Source organism: Verticillium nonalfalfae (genome assembly GCF_003724135.2).
Source record: "Verticillium nonalfalfae strain VnAa140/NRRL 66861 chromosome Unknown scaffold_46, whole genome shotgun sequence".
Lineage (NCBI taxonomy): Eukaryota > Fungi > Ascomycota > Sordariomycetes > Glomerellales > Plectosphaerellaceae > Verticillium > Verticillium nonalfalfae.
Window position 1 is genome coordinate 53,239 of NW_021167271.1, and position 13,303 is coordinate 66,541.

Consider the following 13,303-nt stretch of genomic DNA (forward strand, 5'->3'; position numbering starts at 1 on the left):
CCTCGACGTGTTTTTCGAGTATATACACCCCATACCCGGTTTAAGTTTCATACATCAACCTTCTCTTCTTCAGACGTGGCTTGATGGTAGACATAATCCTAAGCTCTTAAAAGCCATATGCGGTGTCGCATCACGATTTATTATCCAGCCAAACTCACATACGCCTTCAGATGGCCAACGGTGGATCGAAGAGGCCGAAAGACAGATACTTCAGCAGGACTGCAGCCCTCTGCGAACAGACATTGCTGCACTGATACTCATTGCTTTCGATCATGCCAGTTCTCGCAGGTTTTGTAGGCTGATTGGCGTCATCTCTTTTGCTACGAGACTAGCGTATACTATGCGCTTGAACCACGAAGAGGCATCGAAAGGCTTTTGCATACAAGAATGGAGACGACGTATCATGTGGGGCCTCTGGATGATGGACCTGATATCTCTTGATGGTAAGACTGAGCTTTCGTGTTGCCGCAGTGAGAGTATGTGGTTGAAGTTGCCATGCAACGAGCGATCCTACAATTACGAAACGTCTGTTGAAACTGGCAGCCTCCGACAGCCGATCAGAACCTTGAATAAGGAAGGCGCGGGGCTATACACCTACATTATACGGCTTCTTGATATATATCGACGAATTAAAGAGTAAGTGAATACTTTTTCCAACGGTGTCATTTACTTTGGAACTAACTTAAGAGTCAGGGCTGAATCAACGACTGGCGAAGAGTCCTATTTACAAGCCAATGCTGGTGGGTTCGAGCACGAGCTATCGGAGTTCATCTCATCACTTCCCGAAGGCTATTCAATCAGCGCACGAAACATCTGCCGTCGGATATCCTCACCCTCGCGGACCACCTTCATTATGTTGCATGTCTGGTGGTACCACGTGAACGGCCGTCTCTACGACATTCTTGACGCCCAAAACAGGCGCGAAGACAATGTTTCGGGGTCGCAAGCGTCACTTGTCACAGAATTGAATTACTACAGCGTTCGCGGTCTTCAACAAGCTATTTCCTTGGCGTCTTTGATCACAAGCGTTTTGGAAGTTGATGCCGGCGTCTTGATAACTGATCCAATGCTGGGATTTTGCATCTTGTCGGCCACTCGGCGAATTTATCTGCATCAGCGAGTGCTATCACAAGTCCCAGCATCATTCCATGCAGACCTAGTCTCTTGCCTACAACCATATGTAGACATTCTTCGCTGCCCTGCCGAGGTGTATCCAACAGTAAGGCTCGCGTATGAGAAAATTTCCAATCTGTTGAACGAGCAACAAAAGGATCAACGGGAGCCTACAGAATCTACCTTGTAAGTGATCATCTCCCTCAACCCGATGATGTGATCATCTCAGCTGCTGATTCAAAGATCTGTTTGACAGTGATGGCTTCGCCTTCAACATTGACGAAGAGCTTGCGAGTATCAAGTTCTTAAGCGAAGACCCCGATAGAGCCCACAACGACAAGGAATCTCGTCAAAAAACCGTTGTCCTTCACCCAGAAGTAGAGAAGCGAAATCGGTCAGATGCCCACAATACGGACACAGAAGCCCATAGGGCAGATGGTCCCCAACGGATGCTGCAACGTGTGCCGACGGTAGCAACATATGGTACCTGGAATGCCAACGACTTCACCATAACGGATGTTAATACGCGGTACGCACGCATGGACTCAACTACTCCCTTGATTGGGGATGCCGCAGACACTGGCTATTACGACGAGAGTTTGTGGTCGATGCCCGGGACCGAATATCTGCTGGGCGCTGGCACTGAAATGTACCCCTTGAATGTATTTGAACACTCCATAGTTCAGGACGACGCGTAGTCATTGCGGTGAATGATACGACAGTTTCCATACGCTTGGCTGTTCTTACTACTTCCTCGAGGTGAAGGCTGTCGCTTGATATTTTTGCTACCTAGGCACTACGCCAGGATGATGTTTGCAGCCATTTTAAAAAAATGTATATTTGTATGTGTATCTGTTCCACGTTTGTGCTTCACGGGATGCACTGTGTCATAATGGAAGCTGATCCTCATTCTCGAACTTCAATATCGACCTCGTCAAAGTCGGCGGCGGAGCTATTGCCGATGTAGCAGCGGTACGTTCCAGGGTCGACCCTCCAGGATCCTTCCTTTATATCCTCCATGCCATCACCAACATCAAACCACTGAAAGACCTCACTTGAGATTTTGATGTTGACTTGTCGAGTTTGACCTGCTGCGACAGATACCTTGTTAAATCCGCCGAGGGCCTTGTTGTATGACTGCAAACCTCGGACTGAGATTTCTGAAGATGGCGGCACGTATACTTGGACAACTTCCTGGCCATCACAGGGCCCAATGTTTTGGACGCTAACCGTAACTATAGCCTCGGAGTTCTGCGATGCTGACACAAATCCAGAAACTCGTGCTCCAAATAAGCGGAATTGCGTGTAGGACATGCCAAAGCCAAAGGGCCAAAGGGGAGTAATTTGGTGCTTGTCGAAATGACGGTATCCAACAAGAACCCCCTCACCATACTCGGTACGGTTATTCTTGGCGTCTCCAGGGAAATATGGAGAGGACCCGTGGTCTTCAATACGTACCGGGAAAGTCACAGGAAGCTTTCCCGAAAAGTTGTGCTTCCCGAGCAGAACGTCAGCAAGAGCATTACCGTTCTCCTGGCCCTGATACCATGCTTGTACGATGCTATCCACCTCGTGGACCCAAGGCATCCCTACAGAACAAGCCGATTGTACGATGACCGCTACGTGTTCGCCTCTCGAAGCAACTGCCTTGATCAATTTGTTGACTCGCTCTGGCATCTCAAGAGACGAACGATCCCCACCTTCCTTTTCTTCGTCGGGATCTAGACCGACAACGACCAGAGAGAGATCAGCTTTCTCTGCTGCATCACAAGCTCTTGAAAGCATTTCGTCTTCGTCTTCAGGTGCCAAAAGACCGATGCGGGCTCCTGAGACCTTGTGAAAAAGAGTGTTATCGTAAGCCTCGACCGGGGGTGGCGTAGCGATATAGTCAACCCGCAAGCGGTAGACGCGACCGTTTTCCAGCGACACTTGAGCAGTCTTTTCTCGGCTTGCGCAGCCCATGAAAAGCCCTGAAGTCTCTGTCCATGAAGTATTGTCAATGACAACCTCGTCGTTCAGGTAGAGTCTAGCCTGACCGATGTTGGCCAGGCTGAATGTGTGCATCCCAGATACGTCAGGTACCAGGGCGCCAGAAACTCGGAAACAGTAGTCTCTGTCAGCCAACTCTGCAGGCACATCACCATCGCTCATAAGATAGACAATAGAGTCTTTCCAGTAAGTCGTTTCGATGATGTTGCCTTCAAAGTTATGCCCGGCGTAGAAGTCTGCTCGCAACCCTTGGCCTGCAGCATTCTGGAGGCGGTCTCCCAGCAGGGGAGGAACATCGGAAGTGCGAATGCCTTTTTCATATTGGATATGAATATTAGGATTCTCTGACAGTAGGGCTTCGCTCAGAGATTCATATGGTGAAGATACGTAATACGGGTTGACGGCAGCGCTCCCGGTACCCCCCGCTGTTGGCCTTTTCGCTTGGGGTCCCAGAATGGCGATCCGTTTCAGGTTCTTCGGTTTTATCGGGAGAATGGTCTTGTTCTTGAGAAGTACGAGGCCCTCTCTAGCAGCTTGACGAGCAATCCTTCTGAACGAAGCGTCTGAATCATCCTCGTGCTCCCCGGCCACAGAGTCGTGATCCTCCGGTCCATTCACTTCAACTCTCGAAGATGAGGTTGGTGAAGAGGGGAGGACGCCAGCCCTTTCGATAGTAGTCAATATGCGACGTACAGACTGATCAATCTGAGTTGCTTCATCAACATCTCCTTTCTTCACTGCCTCGAGGAGCTTTTTACCTCTCCGGACTGCAGGACCGGGCATTTCCAAATCGGTTGTGGCAGCCAGGCTTTTGATGGTGTCGTTGAGTCCTCCCCAGTCGCTCATTACAAGTCCGTCGAACCCCCACTCGCTGCGAAGAAGGTCCTTGACAAGACGAGAGCTTGCATCGACATGCTCACCCAAGATCTTCTGGTAGCTCGTCATGACAGTCCACGGGTGGGCTTCCAGAGCAAGCTTGAAGGGTCTAAGGTACACCTCGCGCAGGGTTCGGTCATCAATCTTTTCGTCCACATTGTACCGGTTGGTTTCGGTGTCGTTGGCGACGAAGTGTTTCATACAAGCCCCAACGCCCTGGCTCTGGATGCCGGAAATTATAGCAGAAGCCATTCGGCCTGTGAGCATTGGGTCTTCGCCGAAGCTTTCGAAATTTCGACCGCCAAGTGGCGACCTGTTGATGTTCATGGTAGGTGCTAGGAGGATAGAGCAATTTTTAAGTCGCGTTTCCTTACCCAGCACCTCACCCACCTCTTCGATCAAGGATAGGTTGAATGTTGCGGCAAGCGAGACGCCACACGGGATGAATGTCGTACGTGAGCCGCCGCTCCAGATCTTGCCCCTAACACCAGCTGGTCCATCGGTAGTCTTGAGGCTTGGAATACCAAGTCGATCAATGCTGGCTGTCTCCCACATATTTTTTCCGGCGAGAAGATCAATCTTCTCTGGGAGCGTTAACTCCTCTAGAAAGGAGTCCAACACGCCCCGGTTTCCGTTCATTGTTGGGATGCTGCGGGTTGTCGTATATGGCGATTGGAAGGTTTCGAGTACGTGAAGAACGGAAAGATGCAAAGAAAAGCGTGTACAGATAGTGCACAGCTGGTTCTGGCAGAGTGCAAAGAGGGTTCGACGAAGCTATGCCAGCTTTGGGCCTTGCTGCGGAAATTCGGGCTGTGAGATAAGAGCAGTGAAGGCCATAGATCTTAGAGGAGGCTATCAGGAATGTGTTAATCTCATCATGGACATATATGGTCACGTTACGATATAAAAAGTGCATGGATATTTTACAAGTCGGCAATCAAATGCCAGACTTTACCTGAAGTAAGAAGTTCGCTAGGCCCCGACTGCCCCGACTGCCCCGACTGCCCCGACTGCCCTGAGGGCCGGAGGCGAATGGTCACGCAGGATACTTGTCAGTCCACTCAATCATGATGAATCTCTGCATCGATGTGAATTTGTCAACATCAGGTGAAGGTCTATCGTTGCGCTTCTAAACGAGGCGGCGCCATCCAGAGAACTGGGCCGACGGTGCCCTTGTCTGGAGTCGAGGACTGTTCAAGTGCGGAGGATACTCTGCGCCCCGGAAGAGGAATCTGGGGATTGATTTTACACGAGCCGGGGCGCCCTTGACGCCACCCCTATTTGGTAAGTTCATTTGCAAGGTTCTCCACGTCCTTTCTGCTCCCGACCTAAGGCGGAGAAGAGGGGGTATCGTATATAAGTCACAGGTGAATGGAGGAACAGCCGCTCTTTAGACACTCCTTCTTCAATGTGCTTGTGTTCACGTAGCTCAGCATTTCGCATTGATGAGACTCTGATATTCCATCTGACCCTTCTTCCATCATGTTTATGCTTTCCAACCACTACATCGTCAAGCATTTTAACAAAACTTTGGCCCTCTCATCTCTAGTCATTGCCATTTCGACACTGAATTATGGCTTCGACAACAATGGTTACACAACAACTCAGGCGATGGAACCGTTCATTCGTCATTTTGGTTCATTTGATACGAGAACCGGCAAATATGAACTACCAACCGCATGGCTTTCAATGTTCAACAGCTTGAATTACATTGGTTTCGCATTTGGTCCGTTCTGGCTTTTTGGACTCGTGAACATGATTGCTGACGGCAACCTAGGCGTGGTGCTTGGTAGTCTAATCAGTGAACGCTGGGGTCGACGATGGTGCATGTTCTCCATGAGTGGTCATGCTGTCGTCTGCGCCGTAATAGCAGTGACATCAACTACCAGGGAGCAAATCATGGCCGCTCGGGTCCTAAATTGTATGTTCAACTCGCTTTGATGATGCCCTGCCAGTTAAGTGGTAATTTTAACCCGAGTCTTGTCTTCAGACATATACATCGGAATGGAGCTAGCAGTCATCCCTGTCTACCAGGCAGAGATCATACCCACACCAATTCGGGGGTTTGCGGTAGGCTCCTACCAGTTCAGCATGATGGTAAACAGCCAATTTCCGAGACTTTGATCTTGGACCTCCGCTGACCTTGTCCTACCGTAGTGTGGAGGACTTATCATGAATTGCATTTGTCGCGGGACAAGTACTCTATCCACAAATGCAGCCTGGAAAGTCCCCTTAGGCTTCTTCTTTATAGTCCCCATGATCGTTATGTCGACCGTGTGGTTAATTCCGGAGGTCAGTCTACTTCTTTGTAAAATCATTTACGTACAGGACTTTGCTCACCTATCATCCTAATTTCAGTCTCCTCGTTGGCTCTTGACGAAAGGCGAAGTCGGAAAGGCTCACGGTGCGTTGCTTCGTTTACGCTCCGGAACCTTGAGCCCTGAAGAGATCGAATCTGAATTCGCCGACCTCCAACTTGCCCTTCAAATGGAAAAAGAGCAGGGACGATACATTGAGATATTCCAGGGTATCAACAGGAAGCGGACTGCTATTATTGTGGCACTTAACTTCCTGCAGCAGGCAACGGGCCAAGCGTTTGCAGGCTCCTATGGCGCTATCTTTGTGCGGAGCATTGGAACCGTCAACCCTTTCAACATGACCATCATTAATGCATCAGTCAACCTGCTGATGTGTGGCGTCTCACTGTTTCTCAACGACCGGGTTGGCAGACGGTAAGTTGTGACCGGCTCCCTGACCGCTTGGTCAAACGCTGTGCTAACATGTAAATCGTCTGATAGGCCATTGCTCATGGCTGGCGCAGCCTGGCAGGCAGCTGCCATCATAACCATGGGTGGCTTAGGTACTATCAGCAATCCGTCAGTCGCTGTCAAGAAGGCCACAGTCGCGATGCTGCCGCTCTTTGGCGGTGGCTTTTGCCTGGGATGGGCACCTCTAGTATATGTTGTGACGACTGAAGTGACGTCGCTCCATCTCCGGGACGCATCCCAGCGTACTGCTGCCATTGTTAACGTTGTCACTGCGTGAGTTGTGCTCTGTAATAACCTGCCGAAGATGCTCCGTGCTAACACTACCTGTCCTCATCAGGTTTGCCGTCAACTTCTCCATTCCTTACCTCCTCTTTGACCCTGTGAATCTCGGCAGTCGCTTGGGATTCATCTTCGGCGCGGTTGCAGTCGTGTCTGTATGCTTCACGTGGCTGTTTGTCCCCGAGTGCAAGGGCAAGTCCTTGGAGCAGATTGACCTTATGTTCAACCAAGGCGTTCCCCTCCGTCGTTTTGGGTCTTACAAACCAGCGGATGTCGAATTCGTCGAGGTGGAAGCAAAGCACGACGATTAGATCCAGGTCACGGCCAGGACATTCAGTATTTCAAACACGCAGGGATATTCCTTGACATTTACTCAACATTCCATGAATGTGGCCGCAAGATGCAGGGCTGGTATCAAGCTAGTGGTGCGTCGAGACATCGCGCTGCAAAAGAATTGCATGACTGAATCACAAGGTCCAAGTAAATATTAGGGCATGTGGCCAAGATCATCAGCTGCCGCCAGGAGCAGCTCATCATAACGCTGATCGAGGACTGTGGTCAAAATCTCTCAACGCCCATCACTTTTCGCAGGAAACATGAGCAAGCACGAACATCACACCAGATCGCGGGGCCTTGCTACTACATCGTTATTTCGATGCACCAAACGAACCCCACCAACTTGGCGTTTTAGCTCCGGTGCGCGTCCGAGCCAGCGTTCAAGCCAATAAGGAAGCCATCTTGATGAAAATCCAGAACGAATCTAGATCACTAATACTCGCCGACGATGACGTCGCTTGGTCAGCCTCCGTACCTTAAGCTTACTCAGTTCACCAGCAGAGATCGAAAGACGCTGACGCCGCTGATCGGAATTGTTCACTGCTGTGGAAAGTCCGCACCAAAGTCCGCCGCAGACCCCACCAGCTCTTGAAGGCAGTGAAATTGATAAAAAGCCCCGCGAGTTGATGCAGCATTTCGTTGCAAATGCAGTACAAATCTGAGTTAGTATCATTTCCAAAACAGTCATGACGATCCCAACCGAAGCCAAAGTATTCAGGCGGACACACGGTGACCTCCCACGGACCGTCACGCAGGTCACTGAGCCTGTTCCCACCCCGGGCGATCTTGGAGCGCACGATGTCCTCGTAAAGATTCACGCCGTATCGCTCAACTTTCGCGATGTGGCCATGTTAAATGGCAGATACCCTGTCGAGGTCGAGGATGAGGGCATACCATGTTCCGACTGCGCCGCCGAGGTTGTTGCTATCGGTTCCTCTGTTGGCGACTTCGCCATTGGAGATAAGGTGGCGCCCATCTTTGACATCAACAACTTTACAGGCCTGGAAGAGGATGAGAACTGCGCGCTTGGAGGCTCTACGGCCGGCGTCTTACGGGAATATGCGGTCTACGAGGATAGAGTGCTTGTTCATCTTCCGAAGCATCTATCCTGGGAAGAGGTGAGTCAAAGGCCCGGTGGAGCCCAGTAGCGATGCGAGAAACGTGCAAAGCTTTATGGGACTTACTGGTGCTGTACAGGCTGCCACCCTCACATGCGCCGGCGTAACGGCATGGTCGTCTCTTAACGGCCTTGAAACAAGCCGAAAGGATCCCGTCGCTCTGATGCAAGGTAGGTCAAAACCTGGCGAACGTTTTGGATGCAACACATCAATCTTTTGTGATTGATGCTGACAAGAACGACTAGGAACCGGAGGTGTTAGCCTGTTCGCGCTCTTGTTGTGCATCGCCAACGGCTGGAAGGCTATTGTCACGTCTTCGTCAGATGAAAAGCTTGAGGCCATCAAGAAGATGGGATCCGATGTCCACGGCATCAACTACAAGACGACCTCCAGCCAAAAAGAGGAAATTCTCCGCATCACCAATGGGAAAGGTGTCGATGTCGTGGTTAACAATACAGGTCCGTCGTCCATACCCGACGACATCAGTTCCTACGATCGAAAGGTGGCACCGTCTCTCTCGTGGGGTTCTTGGCTGGGTTTGGGCAAGGATGGGAGCCAAGTGCCCTGCTTGCCTTGATGGGAAAACTAGCCAAGGTGCAGTAAGTCGCCCAATAAGCATAATGAAGGTCCATCGCTCGTCCGTTGCCAGGTCTAACACATCATAGGGGCATCGGCGTGGGCTCGAAGCTTGATTATCAGCGCATGAACCGTTTCATTGAAGAAAATAACATGTCACTCACGCCCATCATCGACAAAGTCTTCACGTTTGAGGAGTCTGCTGCTGCTTTTGATTATCTGTACTCAGGACAGCATGCTGGCAAGGTCGTCATCAAGATCTAAGCTGGTCTTGGGGTTCGTGCAAGTGTGACTGTACACTTGCGTGGGAGACACGAACTCATAAGAAAAGAGTGCAGACGAATATAGGTAGATCTTTTCTTTCTCTTTTAAAAAAAAAGACTGATCGAGCTTGTCCTGATATAGTCCCTTCATCCGTCAATAAGCGTCCAAAATGTTTTGTTTTGAGGTGAAGTCTCGGTGAGGCTCGGTCAGCAGTGAACCCACAGGAAATTTCAATCACGCAATTGATTGAACTTCATCCGCCATCGTTCCTCACAATCCCAAAACCACCGACTTTAAGAGGCGTCATGCCCCCGTCTTTGCTGGAGCCAGAGCAGCCGAAATTTTTACTTGACAGGCTACTGACCCTAATCATCACGACGTCGCCTACTCCGTCAGCTCCCACGACAGATCTCCTGTCGGCCGTGATCGCCTCCTTCCACGCTCACTGCACGGCTTTGCTCAATTGCCCCGTCATTGTCGTATTCGATACGTACGACCATGTCGTCGAACGAGCCCGCCTGAAGAAGGGTCAGGTCACTCCCGAAGGCGCACGGGTGTACGACGCCTACAAGGAAAATGTGAAGGCTCTTGTCACGCGCGAGTTTCTGAGCCAGACGCTGCCCAGCTTGCCCTCCCTCGATTGGGAGGTCCGTCGTGCCCGAGCAGAATATGGATCGCCCGGCGGGCGCTCCAGCGGCCATTTGGTTGACATGAACATCCACTGCACCAGGGACCGACGCATTACCTTCATGGAGCCCGAAAAGAGACTCGGTTTCGGCCTGGCTGTGCGTTCAGCCCTCCGCGAAGCCGACACACCGTATGTCTGGATTCACCAGCACGACTGGGCGCTCGACTCGCACATTCCCATTGCGAATCTCCTCGACGCCATGCAGGCTTCCACGTCAAGCACGACAGCTCCAATCCGCTATGTCTGTTTGCCGTCGCCACGGACGGTCGAATACGAGGCTTCGATGCATGTCGCCCGGTTCCCCGTCCTGCGAGACCTGTCAGCCGCTCTGACGGGAAGGTACTCGGCGCCAACAACTGGAGAAGTCGTGCCACTGACGCCCTTGTACTTCTGGCACGACAAGCCACATGTCGTGGAGAGGAGGCATTACCTCGAGAGAGTATTCCCGAGCCAACTGGCCATTGGGAGGGGCATGTTCATCGAGGACTCTATCGGCCAACGCGCAAGGAACGGTATGAAAGAGGGGCAGTGGGCGCGATGGGCCTGTTGGCTTTTTGCACCAGGTGATGGAAAACAGGTTTGCGTAAGGCATCTCCATGGCAGGGTATGGAAAGGAGAAGAGGACCGAAGGGAGAATGAAAAGAGGTGGGATGCATTGAAGAGCGGGAAGCTGGAGGAGGTTGCGAACGAGGAACCATACCAAGATGAAAAGGAGTGGAACGCGTAAGAGATGCATTGTCGTGGTCGATGAACCTTCCGCGGCATTTCGATGATCGCAATTACTTACGGCACGGCCATCCGATGTCAAGCACGTCAGTATACTATCGACGTCAGTGAAGCCTGACAAGCCAGACCACGGTACGAAAGGATCACAAACAAGACTGACCAACAAATCTTTCAAGTAGGTTCTCTCCTGGTCAGCCATTCGCGCGTCTGCAAAGTCCGGGGGAACATGTCCTCACAAACAAGCAAAGGCATCACATGGCCATCAAACCACGCTGCCTCGGTCCACGCGACAGAGGAGGTAACCTGGGGACCCCAGATATGAAGATCGGCGCTTATTACAGCGCAATTCGGCCGAGCTCAATACCCCGCCCGGGGCATTCTTTCTGTCCGGGGGTGAAAGATCGGAGTGATGTCCTGGCCCCCGAGGACATGAATGGCACGGCAAACGACAACAACTCACCTGGACCCGTCACCTCGCCTCAAGGTACGATTCCTAGACACATATCTGAGAGTAATGGGCAGGGCCGGCTGTGCTGACTGTGGTGCCTACAGCAACAACGCAAGGTTGCATCATGCTTTTGGTCTTTTACCCCGGACGTGCCGCCGTCGAATCAAACTGGAGAGCGCCCAACCCGGGCCTGGCACCTCAGGAAGGTTGTCGGCCATCCCACCCACCAATATGCAGGATCACCTTGGCAACTCGGCGCTTAAAAGCTGCGCCGCACGTCGAATACGACGGCTAAACTCGTCCATGGAGGATAGTTCACGGGAAACAGGAAATGCCAGTTTTGACAGTCCATCACAAGACGAGATATTCATCACGATTGCTGTTGTCTCATGGACAGACGCATTAACATTATTGTATCAGTCGGTGTATTTGCGAGACAACTACAGGTCCGAGTGAAATACTATTTTTTGTCCAACACTGGAAGGACCGCCGTCCCCGGTCGGAAGACCGATGACGACGAATCCTCATGCCATTACCACAAATGAGTTGTATACAATCCTTTGTGCTCCCATTCGTCTCCGAACAGGAGAACGTGTTGCCGTTGCCAGCAATGCTGCCGCCGCGAGCGTGACTCTTTCTCAGTGGAGAAGAGAAGACGCTTACAGGGCAATGGCGGCGAGACCGACCATGGCGGCAACGCCCATGAAGCCGAGGGAAGCGGCACCGTCAACCTCGACGTGGGTGGGCGCGGGCTCGGTGGCGTTGCCGGTGTGGCTGGGAGCGGGAGCCGCAGTGGTCGAGGGGTGGGGAGCGGCAGAGGAGACCTCAGGGACGGGGTAGCCGGAGGGAGCGGCCGACTCGACAGCGGACTCGACAGCAGACTCAACGGCGGACTCGACGGCGGACTCGACGGCGGAGGGAGCGGCGGTGGTCTCAGCAGCGGTGGTGGTGGGCTCCTCGGGGGAGGTGGGGGGGTTGGCGCAGAGAGCCTCGGTGGCGGGGATGACCTCGTCTGGAAGCGCTTGTTAGCATGGACGACTCGGGAGCAACGTGGACGCAATATGGGAGCACATACTGAGGGCAACGTCAACACCGCAGGCGTCAATGACGCAGCTGGTGGCAGCGGCGCGGATGGCGGCGTTGTTGGCAGGCTCGCAAGAGCAAGAGTAGTCGCCGAAGGTGCAGTCGGTGGCCGAGGTGGTGGCGTCGCGGATGCAGGGAATGGCGCACTCAGGGAGGCCGGAGGAGCTCTGGGCGGCCACAACGGCGGCGAAGGCAGCGATAGCGTAGACAGACTTCATTTTGATGGTTTTGGGGGGGGGTGGTTGTTGTGGTTGGAGGAAGGATGAACCGGTATTAGCGAGGTATGGGGATTATTGGTACAAGAGCGAGTGTACTGTATGATGCCAAGCGAATGTGGATGAAGAGAGAAGAAGAGAAGGGCGGAAGAGAAGCTGGAGGACGAGGCTTCTTATGGACGACGGAGGAGGTGCGGGCTTGGTGCGATATTGCTCCGGGGGCGGGCGAGTTGACGGGAGCGCGAAGCATCGGGACATCGAACAGACGCCCCAGGAACCTGCTGGAGAGGCTGGCAAGGCACAAGCTTGCTACCTTCCTTCGGATGGGTTGCATGGAGATGGGACGGTTGCTGGTGCTGGAACTTGGACCTGGACCTGGACTGGGCGTGGCACCCATCCTTCCAGCGGCGACGGCGACCCCCTGGCCAGGTCTCGACTGCGTGAAGAGCAAGGATGAGGAGACATGATGGCGAAGTACCCCGGTTCAAGTCAGGGCCCAGATGTGTCCGGGGAAGGACGGCGGGCCAGAGTGACTGGGCGGACACCAGGGCGACAACCTGGCGATGTATCGGCGCGGGCCTGACTGCCAGAAGCGGACGACCAGTCACCGGGATGTCAGGTTGGTGCAGCAAGCCACTTCTGCCCGTGCGGAGCTCTGAGGGGGGTGTGGACTCGTCAGGATTCGCTTTGTCTTTGCTAGTCTACGGCCTCTAAGGTTGTCTGGCTACGTCGTGGGATTGCCCGTTGCAGTAGGCGGTTCGGCAAAGCAAGGCAGAGGCAAGTCAGGGCCAGGGGCCACAGGGCCGTCTGGTGTGGGAGATGTC

General features: G+C 52.7%; 5 protein-coding genes across 5 annotated transcripts; 3 read left to right on the top strand and 2 right to left on the bottom strand.

The window, feature by feature from the left end:
- Positions 1-2,019: 2,019 nt before the first annotated feature.
- D7B24_006445 (uncharacterized protein) lies at positions 2,020-4,617 on the bottom strand (the record flags this gene model as incomplete). Its single annotated transcript, XM_028640575.1, has 1 exon — positions 2,020-4,617. The coding sequence occupies one exon, from the start codon at positions 4,615-4,617 to the stop codon at positions 2,020-2,022; it is 2,598 nt and encodes an 865-aa protein (XP_028495211.1).
- A 1,260-nt stretch (positions 4,618-5,877) lies between these two features.
- D7B24_006446 (uncharacterized protein) lies at positions 5,878-7,336 on the top strand (the record flags this gene model as incomplete). The annotated part of the gene is made up of 5 exons (XM_028640576.1): positions 5,878-5,899; positions 6,230-6,270; positions 6,337-6,710; positions 6,777-7,019; positions 7,084-7,336. 5 exons carry the CDS (start codon positions 5,878-5,880, stop codon positions 7,334-7,336), a joined length of 933 nt encoding a protein of 310 aa, XP_028495212.1.
- Positions 7,337-8,047: 711 nt separating this feature from the next.
- Positions 8,048-9,319, top strand: D7B24_006447 (uncharacterized protein; the record flags this gene model as incomplete). Its single annotated transcript, XM_028640577.1, has 5 exons — positions 8,048-8,479; positions 8,559-8,649; positions 8,725-8,937; positions 9,069-9,078; positions 9,145-9,319. 5 exons carry the CDS (start codon positions 8,048-8,050, stop codon positions 9,317-9,319), a joined length of 921 nt encoding a protein of 306 aa, XP_028495213.1.
- Positions 9,320-9,624: 305 nt separating this feature from the next.
- On the top strand, positions 9,625-10,734 carry D7B24_006448 (uncharacterized protein; the record flags this gene model as incomplete). Its single annotated transcript, XM_028640578.1, has 1 exon — positions 9,625-10,734. The coding sequence occupies one exon, from the start codon at positions 9,625-9,627 to the stop codon at positions 10,732-10,734; it is 1,110 nt and encodes a 369-aa protein (XP_028495214.1).
- Positions 10,735-11,840: 1,106 nt separating this feature from the next.
- D7B24_006449 (uncharacterized protein) lies at positions 11,841-12,482 on the bottom strand (the record flags this gene model as incomplete). Its single annotated transcript, XM_028640579.1, has 2 exons — positions 11,841-12,193; positions 12,257-12,482. The coding sequence occupies 2 exons, from the start codon at positions 12,480-12,482 to the stop codon at positions 11,841-11,843; spliced, it is 579 nt and encodes a 192-aa protein (XP_028495215.1).
- Between the last annotated feature and the right edge of the window lie 821 nt (positions 12,483-13,303).